This window comes from Typopeltis vanoorti, chromosome 9, assembly GCF_054136105.1.
Source record: "Typopeltis vanoorti isolate ZY-2024b chromosome 9, IOZ_Tvanoo_1.0, whole genome shotgun sequence".
NCBI classification, from domain to species: Eukaryota; Metazoa; Arthropoda; class Arachnida; order Uropygi; family Thelyphonidae; genus Typopeltis; species Typopeltis vanoorti.
Genome location: NC_143557.1, coordinates 74,038,271 through 74,060,347, shown reverse-complemented (window position 1 = coordinate 74,060,347; position 22,077 = coordinate 74,038,271). Strand labels below are relative to the sequence as shown.

Genomic DNA, 22,077 nt, shown 5'->3' with positions numbered 1-22,077 from the left:
GAATATCCATGCTTATTCCAAACGGCTCTCTCTCTCTCTCTCTCTCTCTCTCTCTCTGGAAAATAATAAACATGGCCAACCAAAAATTCTTGAACACACTTGACATCCATTCTACTGTTAACCAGTTAACCATTCTACTATACTATATTGTGAAACAAAGAAGTGCCTCATATACTCAGTTTTTGCATCTTTCTGCATGCTCTGTAAATTTGGAAGAGGAGGACGAAGTTTGCTTCCATCAACTACAGTCATTCAATCCGCAAACGTTCTGGCAGAAAATAGGACATTTAATAGATGGTCAACTCTGTTTTCCATCGCAAATATGGGGGGAAAATTATAAATCCATGGAAAATTATATATTAAAATCTTGTCTATATTATTATATGTAAAAACTTGCCTGCCGCGTCAGTTCACAATTCACACACGCCAAAAAAAAAAAAAAAAAAAAAAAAAATTAAACTCAGTAAACAAAAACGGAAACTCGTGACAAATGACAACATTGAATTGGATTGGTTGACACCATAACCAATCACAGCCGGTGCTAAGTGAGATTAAAATTTTAGCTCACCCAGTCCCCACCCCCTTCTCAGCGGTTTTAAAATACTAGAACTCTAAGAATTTGAACTGTTGCGCCATCTTTATGTCTTTTCAAAGGACTCAAAGGTGTATGCATTTTGAAAGCACAACCGGGCTATTAACGCGAATGTGACGCAGTGTTTTCGTGTCGAAAAGTGCCCTTTTTATGAAGCAGTAATGCTTTATTTCCCTCCTGAATAGAGCAATAAAGCATTAGTATATTGTATTTCATTTTAGGATTCACGGAAAGTCTGCAAATAGGGGAGTCTTTAAACAGGAATAAATGCAAAAATATAATATCAGTCATACTGATATTACATGGATGAGCACTGCACACTTAGCACACCCGGAATATTTGCCCTGATATATATATATATAACACGACCCACAACAACTGTTTATATCCCTCCATCCGTGACACCTCCAGGGAGTCCAAAGACTCATCTACTCTACAACTGTCTCCGCCAAATACAACAAACCGCAACTACAACGTCATCCCAAGCGTTGCGCCATAGTTAAATACTAAAACTTGGCTAAAACACAAACATCCATGCCCACGCCAGGATTTGAGCCCACAGCCAAAAGGCTGTGGCCTCGAATCCCGCCGAGAGTGTATGAACTAACCACTCAGCCAACCAGCCCAGCAATTGTTATTATTATTATTATTTGACACCTCCAGGGAGTCCAAAGACTCATCGAGGGAGAGTGTGCCAACAGCATCGAACGATTTGACCCCTTCCAACTACTAACCGCGCTCAAACTTACTTAACTGAGCCATTAGTAGCAGAGGCTCTACCAATCGACTTTTGCCGGCTATAAATATTATATATAAATAGTAATCAAGTTTTGATTATTATTAATAAATATTATTATTATTAGTTTGGTATTTAATCGTTTTTTTCTTGTCATCATCATCATCATCACCATTATTATTATTATTATTATTATTGGTGTAGATACACGGATGCATGCATGCTTTTATCGCTGCTCACGTTCTTAAAGGTTTAAAGTGGTTTTAACTCATGTTGTTAATTTTAAAGTGCTGCTATTTAATTCTTCTAGTCACGCTGAAGACAGCGACGTTTAAATCATCAAAATCGGCTAAGTAATGTCCAAATTTTCAGTGCTGAAAGTCATAGAGTGAACTGCTGTCACTGACGAACAAAGGACGTCGCCATCTTAAACGCTGCACTACAGTCGCTAACGGGAAGAAAGTCTAAAGTTCACCGAGATAGCGTAGTTCAAGAACAATGACTGTAACAAGTGCAATAAGCCATTAAGCGACGAGTGGGAGGTGCTGCATTGTTCTGAATGTGGCAAAAGGCAACACTACCAATGCTCTGGGATCTCAGAAAGCAAGTGGTAAGCAAGAGTAGCAACGAAACGGACCGAATGGCGCTGTCTACAATGCCTAAAAAAATGAAGAACAAAGAAGAGACACTAAAGTACAGCAACGACGCACATCAAGGTAAGTCGCTTCCTGATCCTAAAATTACAGACAACTTTGATTCATTCAAACTCATAGTTAAAGACTTGCTAAATAGAAAAGACATAGGATTTGAACAACATAATGCAACTGATCGGCAGCAAAATTGGCATTCAAGTCGCAACCACAGACAAGCAAGAAAACAAGACCGACAACGTCGATCCTAACTGAACGAAACTCCCGACACTAATCTATATAAGTGAACACTAGACTCCATACTTTAAAAATCTTTTATACCAATCAAGGAAAACAAAAACAAAGAAAAACTGCAAGTTCCTGTGGACTAAGGATTTGCAGATATCTAATGAAAACATTCGAGTTCATATAATTGCAAGAGAATCCGATCTAACAACTTAAGAACAAGATTAGAAATCACGTAAAAAATATGTAATTGAGATCTCAAATATAGGCGAACATATCCATTCAGACAATAGAAATTTCAAGGTGTTTGATTCTTTGAATAAATGGTCAGACATTTCCACCAATACCGACTTCATTATCGTACAGACAAACATAAGAAGTATAAAAAGCATACTGGCTTATATTGACGTTAACTACACCCACCCACCCACACACACCACAAAAGTCGACAAAACTCGATCATGTTAAACAGCATTGTCGATAACCATTAAAAATGCAGACCTAGAATTGCTTACTTAAAATAAATGATTCTGTAACATTATATGAGAATTTTTAACTAAAGTTCACAGAAATATACAAAAAAGCAACAAAGCCTACACAAACGAGGCAACAAACAGACAACAATCCGTGGATAAATGGCGATATGCTAAATAGTATTACTGTAAAGGAAAATCTATGGAAAAAACTAAAAAAGTCACCCAGTAACACACATTTACAAACATTATTATTATTATATGTCAAAATTATGTGTAAACAATTTTAGAAATTAATAAATAAATATTATTATTTAAAAAAATATTATTTATTGGTACTCCACGGAGTCAAAAGACTCATCCCAGGAGAACTAGTCCATCCATCAACACAACACCTATCGTACATCTTCTTACTCCTATTCACTATTGGGGCACTCCCAACCATCACTAGCAATCCATTCTACTCATTTAGAATTCTCCAAATAAAAAATCTAGTCTGCACTCCCTTACTAAACATACTCGTCGAAAACTTGCAAGTGTAATCCCTTGTTTCCCCCGATTCCCCATGTATATTTTGATAGATATTAGAGATATTGTTATATTCAATTGGTCGTAGTTTGTTTATTTTTGATGGTGTTGTTAGGTGGTGTATAGTCAGCTATTATTACGCGAAATGCTTTCAGAAACGTTTTTCGTTATGGTTTCCATGTGTCCTGGAAAAATCGTGACCAAGACAGCGATGTTGACTGATATCAACGTGCGGGATTTAGTGAGATGTAAAGTACGTTTAATATAATCGTTGCCGAGAGTGAATGGTTTGGAGTATGAGAGAGGAGAAAGGAGAAAATATTTGTCGGAAATTTTTAGTAAGCGACTATAAGAAATGCGAGTGGTGTCGGGAGCGAGAGAATGAAGTGACTGATATTATAGACATAAGGCAGGATTGTCTAAGTGTTGTGGAGAATGTAGGGGAAACAGTGAATGATAGTGCACCAAATACAATGAGAGTTTGATGGAAGTTATTGAAAGTAATAATGTGAATGATGAGATGCTATCGTGGAAAGAAATTACACGCTTCTGTCGACTCCATCACAGGGTTAAAAAACATGAGTTCGAGAAACTCGATAAACGATTTGCGTGTGGTACAGAAAGATGCAGAATGAAAGAAAGAGTGAATGAAGGAAGCGTAAACGTGCAAGAAACTGGGAGAAATGAGATAGTTTTGTGTGGGGGATTCGATGACAAGAAGTAAACATAATGAGAAAGTGAACAAAGCATGTCACTTTCTTCTGTAAATCTGCAGAAGAAAGACACGAACGAGCTAATTGTTTTGGCGGGTACAAATGATTTCAAACGTCAGAAATGTGCAATAAAAGAATATATGAAAGAGCAGTTAGAAGAAGCAAAAATGAAGAGTAAGAAAGTAAGGATTTTATGTGTTCTGCCTCGGTATGATATTACAGAATTTTGAAGAAGAAACTTGATTGTCAATGAAAAGAGAATGGTGGGCTGCTAATTGATGCCTGGAGAGAATTTAATGGACGTAAGGACCTATGTATGCCTGGTGGACTGAACGTAAAAGGTTTCGGAGTTATTTGCTTACAGAAAGTGTTGTTCAGTGAGAGTTTGGAAGTGGAAATCCTGGGACCCCAGAGATATTAGGAGTGAAGCAACCAAGATTTATGCCTAACCAATCCTGGGATAGATGAATGCAGGAATACTTATGAAGAGTTGAGTTGAGTGCAGTTTCCCAGATTTCGAATCTGAATGGGCAGATAATAACATTATTTAAAGGTAAATGTGGATCAAAGGGGATGTTGATATGTATTTACATGAATGATTGGAATATCAGAAATAAAGGAGAGGAGTCTTTAGTGCACTGGTCAGCTCAACTTGGCTAAAAATTATTGGCAACAGTAAGACCTGCTTGTCAGAGAATGATGTAATTACAAGGATGGAATGTAATGGATATTGTATTTTCAACGAAAATAGAACTAGGGCAGCAGTGGGTGGGGGTTGGAGTATTATTAATGATAACTGAAAAAATTTAACCAACACAAATAGAAGTTAATGCAGATTGCATATCTGATGAAAATGGTTCATTTGAGAGGCCAATAGGACAATCACTAAAGGCCAATAGGACAAAATATATTGTGGTGACTGCTATAAACCTGGTGGTCAAGAAGAAAATGCAGCGACATGCATCAACAGATTATCACAACGTGTGCAGGCCAAGTAATTATCGTGGACCACTTAAACTATGGTGATATACAGGGTGATTATGAAATAATGTCAAGTGTTCAGAGCCCTCTAGCGAGTAATGTATTGGACGAAACACACCGATATTCGGTAGACGTACACAGTTGAACATGGGGATTCGATTTAATGAAAAAATAGTACTAAAAGTCTCCAACGGGGGAAAGTTTGGCGCTTCCAAATTAATTTTAGTAGGTGTGACTAATGAATGACTAAATGGCAAATGAGAGACAACACACATCAATTTCATGACGTTTATTGTTAATTACAAATGAGGTTCAATATGACCACCATTATGATGTTCCATGAACTGCATACGGTGCACAACATTTTTCACAGTGACTCGCAACATATCGGAATTGATTTGTCTCACGTGTAACGTAATTCGATCTTTCAAAGTTGGAATATTGGGTACATGTCCTTGATACACAATGCTTATAAGAAATCCCCACAACCAAAAGTCACAAGAATTGAGATCAGCCGATTTCGGTGACCATGGTGTGGGAAATGCACGACTAATGATTCTTCTGTCAGAGAAATGTTGTCGCAAAACACGCCGTATCTGAGGTCCGATGTGGGGTAGTGCACCATCTTGCATGAAGATGGTCGAATTGAGACATCCTCTTTGCTGCAGTTTTGGAACCACAAAGTTCTGTAGCATATTGGCATACCTGTTAGCATTGACGGAACAGGTCACTGGTCCATTTTGGCTATTTTCCTCGTGAAAGTATGGACCAATGATAAAAGCTGCCGTAAATCCGCACCACACAGTGACTTTGGACGAGTGGATAGGCATCTGCAGACACACGTGCGGATTAGTTGCAGCCCAAATGTGACAGTTGCATGTGTTAATATCGGCGTTCAAATTAAAGTGCACTTTGTCACTCCATAAAATCTGCCATGGCCATGCATCATCCACTTCCATGCGCGCTAAGAATCTCAAAGATAAGTCGATTCGTGTGGTCGCATCACCAGGGTGCAATTCTTGAACATGACTGATTTTATAGGGGTAAAACTTCAACATCTGATGTAGGATTTTCAACACCGTTATGTATGCGATATCCGTTAGCCGGGATATTGCTCGTGCACTACTGGTACCTTGCACATTCGTCATCTCCTGTTCCACAATAGCAGTTGCAACTTGTTGGTGATTGATTGGTCTGCGTCCCCTACCTACATGCACTGTTAGAGTTCCAATAGTTTCAAATCGCCGAATCAATTTTCGTAAGTTTGTTAAGCTCTTCGTAAATTTGTCATACGCCGAAAATCACGAAGACAATCACTGGCATTATTGTTCCACTGATAATAGAGTTTGACTGACAAGGCAAGCTCACGTAAGGTAAGAGGCATCGAAAAGCAGTTCGTCTACAAATGATAAGAAGTCTAACAGGTTTTCCTTTTATTGCATGATAGCTCACAAGAAACGCGATAATGCAAATTAATGCATTTTACTCTGTAAACAGCACCAAAATTTCCCCTTTTGGCGACTTTTAGTACTAATTATTATTATTATTTTTTTTGTGAAATCGAATCCCCATGTTCCACTGTGTACGTCTACCGAATATTAGTGTGTTTCGTCCAATACATATTACTCGCTAGAGGGCTCTGAATACTTGCCGTTATTTTATAATCACCCTGTAGATTGAAAGGAGACAAGGACACATGGGAAAATTGAAACAGAATTTGTACAGTTACCAGGGGATAATTATGTGAAACAGAACGTGATGATAGGGACAAAGGATTTGATAGTCTTGGGTGTGGTGGTAGTAGTAGTAGTAGTAGTAGTAGTATCTGAAGATTTATAACACAGTAGCAACTATGCCTCTGATCGGGGAAAGTGACCATGAAGGCTTGTTCTTTGAGGTTGCTTAACATGCGGAATTTTTATTGAAGAAAAGGTTTATGTGGAATTATAATGCTGACGTTTATAACAAATAGAGGTGGAAACTACGGGCAGTGTCTTGGTATGAGAAGCTACATGGAATGATTGTCATTACTCCATCGAATGTTGTCGGGATTGTATGAGCGAGGCCGGATCAGCGTGCATACCCGGGATCAGGATGTTAAACCCAATAGAGAATAAGTAGATGACTCTAAATATAAAGCAGGAGCTGCAAAAAATGGAAACGTTGTGGAAAGAATATAAACATCAAGGTGATCAGCATGCGTATAAGCAATGTAAAGCACATATAAGAAGGGTAGCAATTATGGTAAGTAGGGCAAATCAGATTTCGAATTAAATCAACTAAGCAGGCCAATACATTAAAAAGATTTTCATCAGTACGCAGAAAGTGAGAGAAAAATGATTAGGGAAACATAACTTTACTCGGTCCTGATGGTAGAAAGTGACAGAAGCAGAAGAAATTGTTCAGTTAATAATAATCACGTTTCTAGGGTATATCATTCAGGTTGAGGGCTTGAAGTTAATGCATGTGACAGAGACTCATATGTTAGCATTAAGGTAGATGAACTGGTGTTACTGAGTATATTGAAAAATATCAACGAAACACAGCAGCGGATCTGGACAGTATGTCAGCTCATGTCTACGTCAATGTGCATGTGAACTGGCAGTGCCTCTGATAGAGTTGTTTAATCTAAGTCTCAGCTTTGACAGTGTTCCAAGGGAGTGATGGAGGGTAAGATAATAAGATAAGTAAGATTCTTGGAGCTACCATTACATTAAGGTGGCTCCAAGAAAGAAGAAGCAAATCACAGATCAAGTAGCATCTCTGGAGGTGGTAGTTAAAATACTGGAAAAGTTGGTTAGAAGGATAGGAATATTACACTTCATTTTTAGCATGGCTGTATAATAAGTACGACCTTCATCAGTAATTTATTCACATTTTATAATAAGGTGACAGCAGAATAGGATAACGAAAATGGGTATGCCATGATATTGCTGGAATTTTCAAAATAATTTCTCAGAGATCTTCATGGAAAATTATTACATATTGTCGGAGTAAGTGGGAATGGATATGATGCTGGTGGCATGGAGAGGTGGCTTGTTGAAGGGCAGACATCAGAGGGTGGTGAATGGTGGAGTAGAATCAAGGCAAATGAGGGTGACTGGTGGAATGTCTCAGGGCTCTATACTATGACCACTACTCTTTAATTTGTATATCAGTGATATAGCAGAGTTGGAGGGTGACATTCATTTGATACAAAATGATGCAAAACTAGGAACGGGAATAGCTGATAAATGTGATATAGATATCTCAGGAGAGGTCTTAATAAATTGTCAGTGTGTGAAAAGGATAATGGTGGTCAATTCAATGCTGTAAAATGTACGGTGATACACTTCAAGGTGACAGGATTACAGATGTCATATCATATTAAAGGTACTAATTTACAGGAAATCTATGAGGCAAGGGATCTGGGAGTGATGGTGGATAGAGATTTGAAGTTCAGAGGATATATTGCAAGAGTTCGTAAAATAGCTCAGAGAATTACCTGGATGCTGAAGAGAACATTGTCAAGTCAAAATAGGAAGGGTATTATTCCTCTTTAAAAGCCTATGATTTGGCTATATATGTAGACTACTGTTCACAGATTTGTTCAACTCAATTTTCTTGGGGATCGGGAAGTTTTGAAGAGGATTCAGAGATAAGTGAGCAAACTTGCGACAGGACTACGGAATGATCCCTCTTAGGACAAACTGAGTAAGTGTGTGTTACAGAGATTAGCTGACAGGTAAATGAGAGAGGATGTGATAGAAACTTATAAGTTACTAAAAGGATTTTATACGATAGACACAAAAGAAAATTTTCATTACACGGGGATTCGGGGGAAAAAAGAGGTTACACTTGGATGCTGTCAAAGTGTGTAGATAATAAGCGTGTGAGGACTAGTTTCTTTTTCTTGGAGACTGATGAATGAGTGGAATGGGTTGGGCTGTTCAGAACCACATCTGTAGTTCTGAATAGACTAACAGTGAATTGGTTTAAGGAAATGTATGATAGGTATTATGTTAAAGAGTAGAGTATTCCTCTCCTGCTGAGTCTTTTGACTCTACAGAGTGCCGACATAAAGAATAATAAAAAATATAAAAAAATAGATAACGCCTTTTATTCCCTTATAAGGAGTAGGCGAGGCCTTTATACCTATCTAGCTTCTGCAGACTGAGTGGGCAGTTCAATCTCCACCGGTAGCCAAGCAGAGATAGCTGGCCCATTTCGATCACTAATTGCAGCAGCCTCCATTGAAGAGGCTGGCAAACAAGTGTTGCCATCTCTTGGTGTCTAAACCTAACGAGATATGTTGCTGTCTGAAATAATGTGGGTACTACGGTCGATTTTCTTGAGTTTCCTAGAGGAATAACCCTCTTTCCCGTACCAGAGATCGACTAACTCGGGAACCGGTCGAAGAAAGGCTTAGAAGAAGTTCCTCAATAATAATAATTTTGCTTGTTTTTTTTAGTGTATTTATGTGCTGTAACACACACACCCACACACACACAAATGTATATACAGTATATATATATATATATATATATATATATATATATATATATATATCAAAAAAAAAAAATCAGCTAACGCCTTTTTATTCCCGTATATACGGGAGTAGGCGAGGCCATTTAGCCCTATCTAACTTTTGGAGACTGAGTGGGCAGTTCAATCTCCACTGATACCCAATCAGAGACAGATGGCCCAAGGCTATCACTAATTAAGCGGTACGCAGTGAAGAGAGACGGCTCAAATGTGCCGCCATCTCGTGGTCCCTAACCCTAACACAAATATATTTAATGTCTGAAATAATGTGGGTTCTACGGTCGATTTTCTTGAGTTTACAGGACGAAAAACCCGAGTTTCCGGGAGGAAAAACCTGCTTGCCCGTGCCAGAGATCGACTAACTCGGGAACCGGTCGAAAAAAGGCTTAGAAAAATTTCCTCTAGTCGCCGACTAGACTCGAAACCAAGACTTCCTTCGTGCGGCCTAGCGCGGTGGTGTGCAAACGCCACATCCACTGAGCTACACAGGCTCTTTATATATATATATATATATATATATAAAGATATTTTGAAAGTTTATATTTAGGTGAATCAATTCCTTCCACAATTGGGCGAAGAGGGATGTTTTCTTTCAAAATATTTAGCAAAGTACCTCAAGTGTTTCTCCAATAAATCTTCATCTTTCATCAAAAACACCACAGATTTTGTTTCTCATATTAAAGATATTCCCATCGATGATAATGATATTCTAGCTAGTTTGGACATTATATCTTTATTTACTAACGTTCCTACGGACGAGGTACTTACATTACTACAGGATAAATTATCCAAAAAAATGTTCACTTTATTAAAGCAATGCATTCATTCTGGTTACTTCAGATATAAGGACTCCATTTACCAACAAAAACAAGGCCTGGCAATGGGCAACCCTTTGTCCCCAGTGCTAGCTAACATTTTCCTTGAAGACTTTGAAAAGTAAGCCATATCTTCCTTCTCATTTAAACCAAAAGTTTGGAAAAGATATGTTGATGATATATTCATTATTTGGAATCACGGGCACACAGCTCTCACAGATTTTCTTCGTCATCTAAACATCCAACATCCTAATATAAAATTTACTGCTGATCTAGAAAATAATAACTCTTTACCTTTTTTGGATGTTATGCTTACACGATACTCTGAAAGATTAAAAATCTCTATGTACAGAAAACCTACGCATACCAATAGATATCTGCATAATCTTTCTCATCATTTTCCACCACAAAAACTTGGAATTATATCTACCTTAGGACACAGAGCACGTTCTCTCTTAAATGATCAAGATGAACTACAAAAAGAAATGAATCATCTCACTCTTATTTTTAAACAAAATGGATACTCTGAAAAAACAATTAAGAAACTTCTTCTGAACCCTCCTAAGCAGTGCACAACAGAGACTATTAATTTTAAAGGTAGCATCTCTATTCCATACATTAGCACAGTCTCTAAGAAAATAGCTAAAGTCCTTAAAAAATATAATATCAGGACCTTCTTCACCACACTTCCAAAAATCCGCTCTCTAATCAGCCATCCAAAACCTACTCATCACAACCTTAAGTACCCTGGAGTATATAAATTGTGGTGTGATTGCAATATCCCATACTTTGGTCAAACTAACAAATCTATTGAACAACGCATAGAAGAGCATAAGAGAGACATCTCATACAAAAGATCTCATGCAACTGCGTTATCCAGTCATGTTCTGTTTTCAAATAATCCTAATGATGACCAACAAAGCCACTCTGTATGCTGGAATAGATCAGAAAATATTTTTCGCTGTGAAGATGAGTTTGAAAGAAAAATCGTAGAATCAAGGGAAATCCTACTGAACCCGGTCCACTTAAATAATAATTTAAGTTATAACATCCCAGATAGCCATGCTGCAGTTATTCAATATTGGCGTTCACGTGAACTTGCACGCACAATTGCAACAAACAATGGCACGCCAGTTGGAACAACTTGAAAAATACAACGTTTTTATGTATCGATTATGTGAAGCAATTTGTACCTGTAATTTCCAGTTTGTTTAAATAATTCAATGTTTATTAGTATTCCTTTCCTTTATAAATACCTGAAGAAGGCTGCTATATGCCGAAACTAGTAGTATTTATCATTAAAATCTTTATATGTTATCTCGGTCTTGGAGTCATTAAATCTATTTTTTGAAATATATATATATATATATATATATATATATATATATATATATATATATATATATATATATATATATATATATATATATATATATATATATATATATGATACTGAGCTATCCCTGTTTAGCTGAGCTATCCCTCTGGTGAATGAATTTATTATTATTATTATTATTTTTTTTTTTTTTTTTGTAATTACTTACATTAAGTTACATTGACTCAAGAAAATCTTGTACCTTCGTACTCAGTTACCAACTTCAGCAGCTTTTTCTAATGACAGAATCCAAAGTTAACTGAGGTTTTCTTTGGATAAATAGTCAGGCTTTCTTTCCAGAAAGAAGTTTCTAACAATTCGAATTCCACCAAAATTCGATCGCAGACATATAGTTATATTCCTTACAATTTAGTCTAGAAGATGGAGACTGATGCTAACCGATTTCCAAATTTAGGGCTTGATGGTTGCTACTTATTTCCCTATTGAATGTCATGTTGTTTATTATTAATTTTTTAAAATTTATTAAATGAAACCTTTTTTTTAATTTAAATTAAATTTCAATTAGAATTTAAATGTATTAAATTAAAAATACTGGCATTAAGGATTTATTTTATTTTATATATTTTTTCGTTTTTGAAATTACGGTAAACCTTTTGTGCAGGTCACTGCAAATGAGAGTTCATCTATAGTGGCCTTTCGTGGAAAGACAATGATAGGTTCGATTCTTGTTGCCAACTAGAGTAACTTTTTCTATGCCTTTTTTCAGCCGATTCACACGTTAGCCGATGTTTAGAATGGGAAAGTACGGTTTTCTCCTACTTTCTCTATTTTACGGACAATAATACAAGTGTTAAAGTTTATGAACACAAAATAATGGCAATCGCCTTACGTTTTTTCCCTCCCGAAAGCCCTGGTTCATTGATGCCTTGTACTCACCATCACTGAAGGTTAGTAAATGAAGTCCGGCTGCCGATCTGTCTTCAAAAGTTTGTTAAGGCTAACGCAGATCCGTGTTTTCCATTTGAGGAAGAAAATGCATTTATTTTAGGAGTGGGAGATTACGACAGGTTTGAAACAAAGTCATGACTCGTAATTGCAATAACACCACACTATTAATCATTGCTAATAATAACACATGGATTTCATATGAATTTGTAAACATTATGTAAATAATTGCAGGATTGAAATATCCAAGGTTAAACGACGTCAAATACTAAATTTCATTAAAATTGGTTGTGAATGGCTGCAGAAAAAAATAGATAGTGATAAAAATAAATGCATTTATATCATATGAAATATAACAAAACTTGAACTGTATGTATTTGTATGTCCTTAGGTATTTAGGTTATTATCGTTTAAAAAGAAAAAAAAAAAAAACGTTGATGTCTGAAACTAGAGGGCAAAATTGATACCACTGCCACTGTATCATTCCTTTAGTAACTGTGTTCGTGTTTCTGATGCAATTGAGTTTGAAATTGCTTTTTTAGGACGTTAAACAGTGACGTGTGTTCAATTAAATTTTACCTTTATATGTATTTATATTTATATATACAGACATATATATCATAAAGTTGAGGATTTGAATTTTGAGTGGATCATAATTGTTATATTTTTTCGAGCTCTAATTATTGCAATGGCTGAAGACGAAGCTGTAAGTGAACGTTTAATTGTTTCCTACACATATGGGTTAGCCAGATTTGTTCTTATAGTTTCAAACTGATATTTTAAACCTTTATTTTGCCTCTGCACGTTTTTATACTTGTTGATATGAACTGTTTTATTCGAACACTGACAGTTTTAAATTGAAGAAACAAAATCTAAGCTTCTTAGCATGAGACCTCGGACAGTAACGTAATGTAACTTTAAACACAACAGCTATCAGTCAGTATTAATTAGCTGGTCCTTCACTGTACCTTGAATGCCAAGTAGAATAACGATTATTTTTGTCATCAGATGTCTACGTAGTCAAAAGACATAACGGGATAGCATCAGATATGCTCATCTTATACTGTGCCTTTAACTAGTTTATTCTTTTCTTGCTCACCATACATTCAGACAATGAATTCCATTCACCTACCACTTAAGACAAAATATCCTTCCCCTTGCTCACATACTAGCTTGGCATTTCCATAGATGGACCGTTGTATCCTTGTCTTCCAGTATCTCATTTCTATTAATCAGTAGAAAGTGGGAGACTTAATTAATGCATGCTTAATTATTTAATCATATCTTTCCATTTCCTATCCACAAGCATATGCTGATGGCATTCTCTCACTCGCGCTCTCCCTCTGTCTGATATGTTTGTATTCCAAACACCTGGGATTACCTTAGCCACTTTTCCCTGCATCATTTATAAAATCTCGTCATCTCCTTCGAAACCAGGTGACCAAATATGTGGCCAAATCAGTGCCTTGTACAACGAAACTATAACTTCTATATTTTTTTTTTGATAGTGCCCTTCCTATTATCATCATCTGTTGTGTTGCCCTCACAATGTAGTCCTTAAAGTTTAATCCTTTGGACGGATGGGGGGTAGGGAGGAAATAAATTCAAAGTGAAAATGACCATTTTCAGCATTCATAATTTCAACATTTCCATAATCCCAATATCATCTTTTTGTAATTCTTCTCTCCACTCTTACCACAGCTTCTTTAGCTCCTCCGAAATCATTAGACCAAATTTGCATGCAATAGTTTAGATGCATTTGTATCAAGGCTTTGTAAAGAGGCAAAATGACTTCTACATCCTTACATGCAATGTTAAATGACTTTGAACTTTAACTTTCTATCCACCATGAATAACTCCTCAGCACAACTGGAAGAACAGTGGAACATTGCACCCTTCAGTTGGAAAAGACCCGAGTTTGATTCTTCTCATGATGAGAGGAATCTTTATATGGGCTTTTTTTAATTGAAAGTGAGTTGGCTGACCTCATAAGAAGCTAGCAAGTTTTTTCTCTCCCTCCCTGGAAATTTGGGTTTTTCATTCTGCGCACAGGCAAATCGGCTATAAGAACACATACAATTTACAGACAAAAAAATACTGGTGTTGGTAGTGGTGGACAGTAGATGGCATTGATGGTAGTATTAGTGTGATTGTGTGTGTGTATTTGGAAAATTAAGTAGTAAGGCAGACAGTGAGATCTGTGTAACGAACTAGAGTTCCCTCCTGCAGTGAGTCTTTGGACTTCTTGGAGGTATCCCATAATAATAACTCCAACATTTTAGTCTTGTCAGTTACTCCGAGCATAATCTCATAAATATAATATCCTTTTTAGATATTGAAAAGTATGGCTTTTTTTGTCCACCTATTTCTGCATGCTAGTTCTTACCAACTTCTTCAAGATGATCTTTACAATTGTTGCAGAGATAATGATAGAACACTAGTTAAATACATCAATCTTTGTGCAATAGAATTATCATGTATTATTTCCATTCCTGTGGGATTTTTCCTTGGTTAAGACTCAAATTATGTAAACATGTCAAGGTCCTAGTCAAATTATTATTATTATTATTCGTGACACCTCCAAGGAGTCCGAAGACTCATCGTGGGAGGACACCTACTATACAACTGTTTCCACCACTACACCAAACCTCTACCAATCATCTCCATCAACGCCATCTACCGCCCAACACCACCACCACCACAACTAGTATTTTTTTTTTGTCTGTAAATTGTGCGTGTTCTGAAGGGCCGATTTGTCTGTATGTGGGATGAAAAACCTGAGTTTCCAGGAAAAAAAACCTGCTGCCTCTGTATGAGATTGACTAACTCACCTTCCATTGAAAAAGTCCACATAAAGATTCCTCCCGTTATGATGAGAATCGAACTTGGGCCTTTTCCAATCGAAGAGCGCAATGTACCGTCGTTCTTCCAATTGCGCTAATACTGCTGAACATTCCTTTAGCACATGTACTGTGCTGATATCCAATCTGTTCCAATTGCTGAATTCTTATTCAGGTTATGCAACAGCTCTAGAACCTCCTCCTCATTCACATCTCTTTCTTTATCCAAAGTAGTGGTAGCATTGCACTATCTTACATACACCAGGTTGATAGATCTTGAAGTAAGCACTCATTATTTGTAGTACATCATTTGCATATTATACTAGAGTTAATTGTTTTAGCACAGTTAAGTTTTATATTACATTTACTAGAAATGATATCCAAATATTTCTTTCATGACTCAGTAACTAGTTTTTTAATATTTATACCCAACACAAGAGCTGCAGCACATAATCGCCATATGTGCATGGTCAGGTTAAGATTGAGGAAGAAGAAATTATTAACGTTTTTCTTTAAAACCGGTTGCTTGATGTTTTTAGGAAACATTATGAGGAAAGCTGTTACAGAGGACAGAGATCTATGGAATGAATGAGGATGATAAGGAAGCAGGTTGAGGGTGTTTTCAGTTGTACTGAAAAGGGATGTTGGGTAGCTGCTGCTCTTGTTTTAACAGGCCTAAACGGTAAGCAGAGGAATGATGTTTGCTGATTCACTGAAGCAGTGACCATGGAAGTATCTGTAGAAGAGACATAGAGCTAAAACATTGTATAAGGGAAAGGTCATCTACATGCCTTGTAAAATTCGATGCAGTAGAAATGTTCCTTTTTCTTGCATCGACTTTTACAAAGTTCAAGCCTAACAAATTTTGTATTAACAATGTAAATAATCTTAAAAGCCCATGTATGTAACCCCAAGGAATTAACATGCAAGATTGTACAAAACAGAAAATGTCTAAAATGTAAGGTTCAAGGACAATGCCTAAGAAATCGATATTTGATTAATGTTGGAATTTGCATATAATGTAAGTAAATTTTAATGTGCTTATAGTCAACCTGATACCTCCCTTCAAGGTCAGTGGTAAAAGGACGGCATACTTCTGAAGTAGTTCCGCCTTTTTGAAAATAGGATTAAGTGTGCATGTTCGGTGAGAACTAAAAGTGAGCTTTAACGTGAAGGTCAAGACAGTTTGTGCAGCAATGTTCGGGGGGGGCCTTGACCCTTTGTCCAAAGACCTGAGAAATTTGTATCAAGGTCATCTAGGAATGAAAAAAAAAATGAAGAGAGAACTTTAGAAGAAGTCGATTCGCCGCGTTCGTGGGTTCGGATGAAGTCGCGAGGGACAGCCACGGGAGCCGTGAAACTACCGAGGGAAAAGAGAAGCAGGACCAGCATGCATTGCCAATAGGACAGTCTGCTAAGTGCCTCAATCTTCGGACCTCCTTTGGCTGATTCATAGACACCAGGAAAATGTGTTCCAGACCCCTCGAGTCATTGCAAGTGAGACAACGGTGCTGATGGAATCTCTGAATGGAAGCCAAAGCCTGAAACGGATGAGAAGTTTCTGTATTATCCACCAGTTCTTTTCCAAAGAACTGGTGGATAATACAGTTAAAGAAGATATGTGAGTTAATTTCATTTTGTTTACTTATGATATGTGAAACTGTTTAATGTTAAGAAGGGCCTTAGGATAATTTCAGAGTGAACTCTACTGGAAGTATTATTATATCTTTTTATACAATGAAACCTGTGGTGAATTCATCACTGAAAAACACGTGTACTAACCACAGTGATAAGTTTTAATACATAAATATTTCATCCCAAGTATCTTGAAACATCCTACACAGTAATTCAAACTATTAGGAATAACATACAGTTAGGGTGCATGATTACAATGGAATCTCAATATGCGTGCAGTAACATGTTATAGAAGTAAATTAAAATATAACTGAAAAAAAAAAAAAACATATAAAAAGATTATTTTACACAATTTTGTATGACAATTTCCCATACTTTAGGAATGGTAAGAACATTGTTGCAGTTTAAATTTGGTCTGTGTAGTAGGGCTTCAGCACTTTCTTTATATAAACGTTCATGTTTATATAAAGATCTATGTAAAAGTTTCGACTTTTCCCAATGGATCCTATGGTTCGGGTTTTTCAACTCCATGTTGAGAGAGACCAGATTTCTGTGGTTTGAAAAGACGAATGTGTTCTTGATGTTCTGAGATGCGTTTCTGAACAGATCTACCTGTCTGTCCAAAGTAAGACAACTTGCATGAGCATGGAATCTCATACATGCCAGGTAACATCAGAGGTGAGAGTTTCTCCTTAGGAGAAGGTAACAAGTTAAAGATCTGTTTGTTGGGTTTGTAAGTAGTGGCAAAATTGTAATTCTTCATAATTTTTGAAAGATGCCTTTGACATAAGGTATGGTAATCCTATGGGCTTCTTCTTGTCTAGTTGATGTGTGGGGAAGTGATTGATGATTTTTTGAGTTATTTTAAAATTATATCCATTTAGTATGGCTGTATTTTTGATTATTTCAAAAATACAGCCATACTAAATTATGCCCCTCTGAAGAATCTTTAGAGATTTTTCAGAGGAGCATAATTTGTGTGCTCTGGGAACTAGTGATTTAATGATGCCAAATTTCTGAGATGGATGCTCAGCAGAAGAATTGTGAATGTAGCGACCTGAAAATGTAGGCTTGCGATAGACAGACATGGCGATGGAACCTTTTCTTTGAATGTGTAAATCCAGAAAGGAGATACCCTGTGGCGATTCTTTTTCTAGCGTAAAGTTGATGCGAGGGTTAAGAAGGTTTATTTTATATAGAAACAGGTGTAATTCATGTTCGGGATGATCTCAGACTGCAAAGACGTCATCAACATATTGTAGCCAAATTTTTTGGTTTGGGTTCAAAAGTGAAAATTTTTTCTTCCAGGTGTTCTAGAAACAGGTTTACTAAGTTTGGTGATAAAGGAGAACCCCATTGTTGTTCCTTCTTGCTTGTAAATTTTACATTTCCAAGTGAAGTAACCGGATGTAATAACAAATTTGAATAATTCAACTATATCAGGCGGAAATTTTTGAGTTAATAATTCTACTGTTTCTTTATGGGGAATGTTAGTGAAGAGGGAGACAATGTTGAAGCTAATTAAGAAGTCAGTTTTTAACAGTTGTATGTCTTTTATTTTTGTGTAAAACTCTGTGGAATTTTTGATTGAAGAGGCTGAGTGGCCTATGGAACCTTGGAACGTGAGGACGGAGAAGGTTAGATAAGAATCTTGATAATTTGTAAGTTGGGCTGCTGATAGAATCTACGACAGGTCTGAGTGGAACATTAACCTTGTGAAGCTTAGATAAGCCATAAATTCTAGGAGGTCTAGCATGGTATGTCTTGAGTTTTTTAATCGTTTCTTCATCTAAGGAGGAGGTTTTATCAAATAACTTATTTAATTTCCTGAGTTTTTTTTTTTTTTTTTTCTTTTTTTTTTTTTTGAAAGACGTTTGAAGATGCCTTTGACATAAGGTATGGGAATCCTGTGGGCTTCTTCTTGTCTAGGTTGATGTAGAAATGAACTAGAAATAATCATACAGCCATAGTAATGGATATAATCTTAAAACAACTCAAAAAATCATCAGTTACTTCTCCAAACACCAACCTAGACGAGACGAAACCCATAGGATTCCCATACCTTATGTCAAAGGCATCTACGAACGTCTTTCAAAAATTATGAAGAAATACAATTTTGCCACTACTTACAAATCCATCAACCAGATCTTTAACTTGTTACCTTCTCCTAAGGACAAACTCTCACCTCTGATGTTACCTGGCGTGTGTGAGATTCCATGCTCCTGCAAGTTGTCTTACTTTGAACAGACAGGTAGATCTGTTCAGAAACGCATCTCAGAACATCAAGAACACATTCGTCTTTTCAAACCACAGAAATCTGGTCTCTCTCAACACGGAGTTTAAAAACCCAAACCATAGGATCCATTGGGAAAAGTCGAAACTTTTACATAGATCTTTATATAAACATGAACGTTTATATAAAGAAAGTGCTGAAGCCCTACTACATAGACCAAATTTAAACTGCAACGACGTTCTTACTATTCCTAAAGTATGGGAAATTGTCATACAAAATTGTGTAAAATAATCTCTTTATATATGTTATTTTTTAAAATTAAAATTTTTTTTTTTCTTCAGTTATATTGTAATTTACTTCTGTAACACGTTACTGCACGCATATTGATTCCATTGTAATCATGCACCCTAACTGTAGGTTATTCCATGTATTGTTTGAATCACTGTACTGAGGATGTCCCAAGATACTTGTGATGAAATATTTATATATTAAAACTTATCACTGTGGTTAGTACGTGTGTTTTTTTTAGTGATTATTATATCTTATACCACAAGGAGAGCACTGGTGGTGCAGTCGATTAATCAAAATAAATTTCCAGAGTTCTTCCGGTGACATAGCCAGAAAGGCAGTAGAGATAAGCTAATAAGAGTAAGAATATAGTTAGAGAAAAGACTAATAGTAGAAAATAAAGCATATAGAGAAATATTACAAAGGTGCAGTAATTAATGAAATACGTATACACACATAAAGTTTACACCTAATTTCTCTCCTCTGGACAGCATCAAAACAAATTTACAATGGCCGTTGAAGCAGAGCTGAAGAAACAAAAAGGCACACCTCAGGAACAAAGCATTGAATCACATTGGACATACCTAAAACAGACCATTGCAAAATCTGCAGCCAAAAACATCTCCCAATAAAAAAGAATGGCAGTCCATGGATTACAAAAGAAACCCTAGAACTAATTGGAAAAAGGAAAAAATTAAAACAACAGATTGGCAAAACCAAATTACCCGAACCTGAATAATGCTATTAAGAAATCTTGTCAAAAAGATAAAAATAGCTATATCCAAAACATCTGTAAAGAAATAGAAAGACACTCCAACTCTAATGAAACAACAGATTTATTCAAGATTTAGGATATAACCAAAAAAAATTTAAACAAAAACTTAATATAATTGCAGAGGAAAATGGCAAGATCTTAAATGACACTAATGACATAGCCAGAATATGGAAAGAGTTGCACTGAGCTTTACAAAGACCCAGCTATTCAACAAGAAGATGAAGGAGCTATGGAAAACATAGAAACAGAACCTGAGATCCTCAAAAGTGAAGTAAAATAAGCAATCAAAAAATTAAGGAATAACCAAGCCTCAGGTCCTGATTCAATACCGGCTGAAATGCTGAAAAACCTTGGAGAGAATGCAGTCAACTGGATACATGAATTATGCAACAAAATCTGGAAGAGCGGAAGATGGCCGAATGACTGGACTAGTTCCGCCATTATCCCAATCTACAAAAAAGGGAATTATACAACAAATGTGAAAACTGCCGGCAAGATTTTACTACACATTATTAAAGAAAGATTACAAAGTCTTGCCATCAGATCTCAGAAGAACAAGCAGGAATCAGAAAAGGGTCGAGGAACTAGAGATCGTATATCTAACATCAGACGAATAATCGAAAAAGCAAGAGAATTCAACTTGAGCCTTTATCTATGCCTTATAGATTACTCCAAGGCCTTTGACTATGTGAGATGGGATAATTTGTGGGATATGCAAGAATCACATAATATCAATATAATACCAAACCATCTAGTAATCCTCATAAAGAACTTATATCAAGGAAATCAAACGACAGTAAGAATTGAAAACTCAGTGTCCCCTGCATTCCAATTTCAAAAAGGATCAAGACAAGGATGGATACTCTCACCATTACTATTCAACCTTTACAGCGAAACTATAATGAAAAGATCTCTAGAAAAGTGGAATGGAGGCATTAAATTAGGTGGCCGAACAATCATTAATCTATGATACGCATATGACACAGTGATAATAGCAACAAACGAACTGGAATTAAAATCCATCCTAAATCAATTAGAATGGGAAAGCTTAATCCATGGTTTACAAATAAATCAAGATAAATCCAAAATAATGATTTTTAACAATACAGAAGAGATAGATATAGAAGGAATTGAAATTATTGACAATTTCAACTACCTTGGAGTGATAATAACAAAAAAAAAAAGATGAATGTAAAAAAGAGATAAGAAGAATAGCACTAGCTAAGAAAGCGATGACGGATTTAACTAAGACAGGCACATCTTCAAAAAGGAAACCAAAATTAAGCTTGTAGAAACCTTAGTTTTTTAGATCTTTCTCTGTGCTTCTGAGTCTTGGACAATGACAGAAGAAGAATTGAGGCATTTGAGCTCTGGTGCTGGAGGAGATTGTTAAGAGTGTCTTGGACAGAAAAATGAACAAATAAAAGTATTATAGAACTGAATATCCGCACAAAACTGACGAACATAATTGATAAGAGAATAGTGCAATATTTTGGACACATGTAGAAGGGAAAGCAACTGCCTGGAAAAAATAATCATCCAGGGTAAACAGTGTGGGAAAGAAAGAAAGGACCCCCCCCCCCCCAACAGGTGGATTGACCAAATATTAAGAATCACTGAACTTAAACTAGAAAAAGCAATAAGAGAAACACAGGGGAGAAAGAAATGGTGAAGCATCATTAGGAAGGTCTCGAGTTCTCAGATATAAGGAGATCCAAGAGAGAGGACAGCATCAAGAATTTTTAGGTGGGGGGGTAGGTGCACCACCCCAAACATGTGAACAGTATT

The 22,077-nt window shown here is 36.4% G+C and overlaps 1 protein-coding gene across 1 annotated transcript in view; it reads left to right on the top strand.

Moving 5' to 3' along the window:
• Positions 1 to 13,010: 13,010 nt before the first annotated feature.
• eIF2beta (eukaryotic translation initiation factor 2 subunit beta) overlaps positions 13,011 to 22,077 on the top strand; it is a 164,654-nt gene continuing 155,587 nt past the window's right edge. Inside the window, exon 1 of the mRNA XM_090397454.1 lies at positions 13,011 to 13,224. Within this exon, the coding sequence (XP_090253580.1) occupies positions 13,207 to 13,224 (18 nt within the window). The 5' untranslated portion in view covers positions 13,011 to 13,206. The remainder of the gene's footprint in view (positions 13,225 to 22,077) is intronic.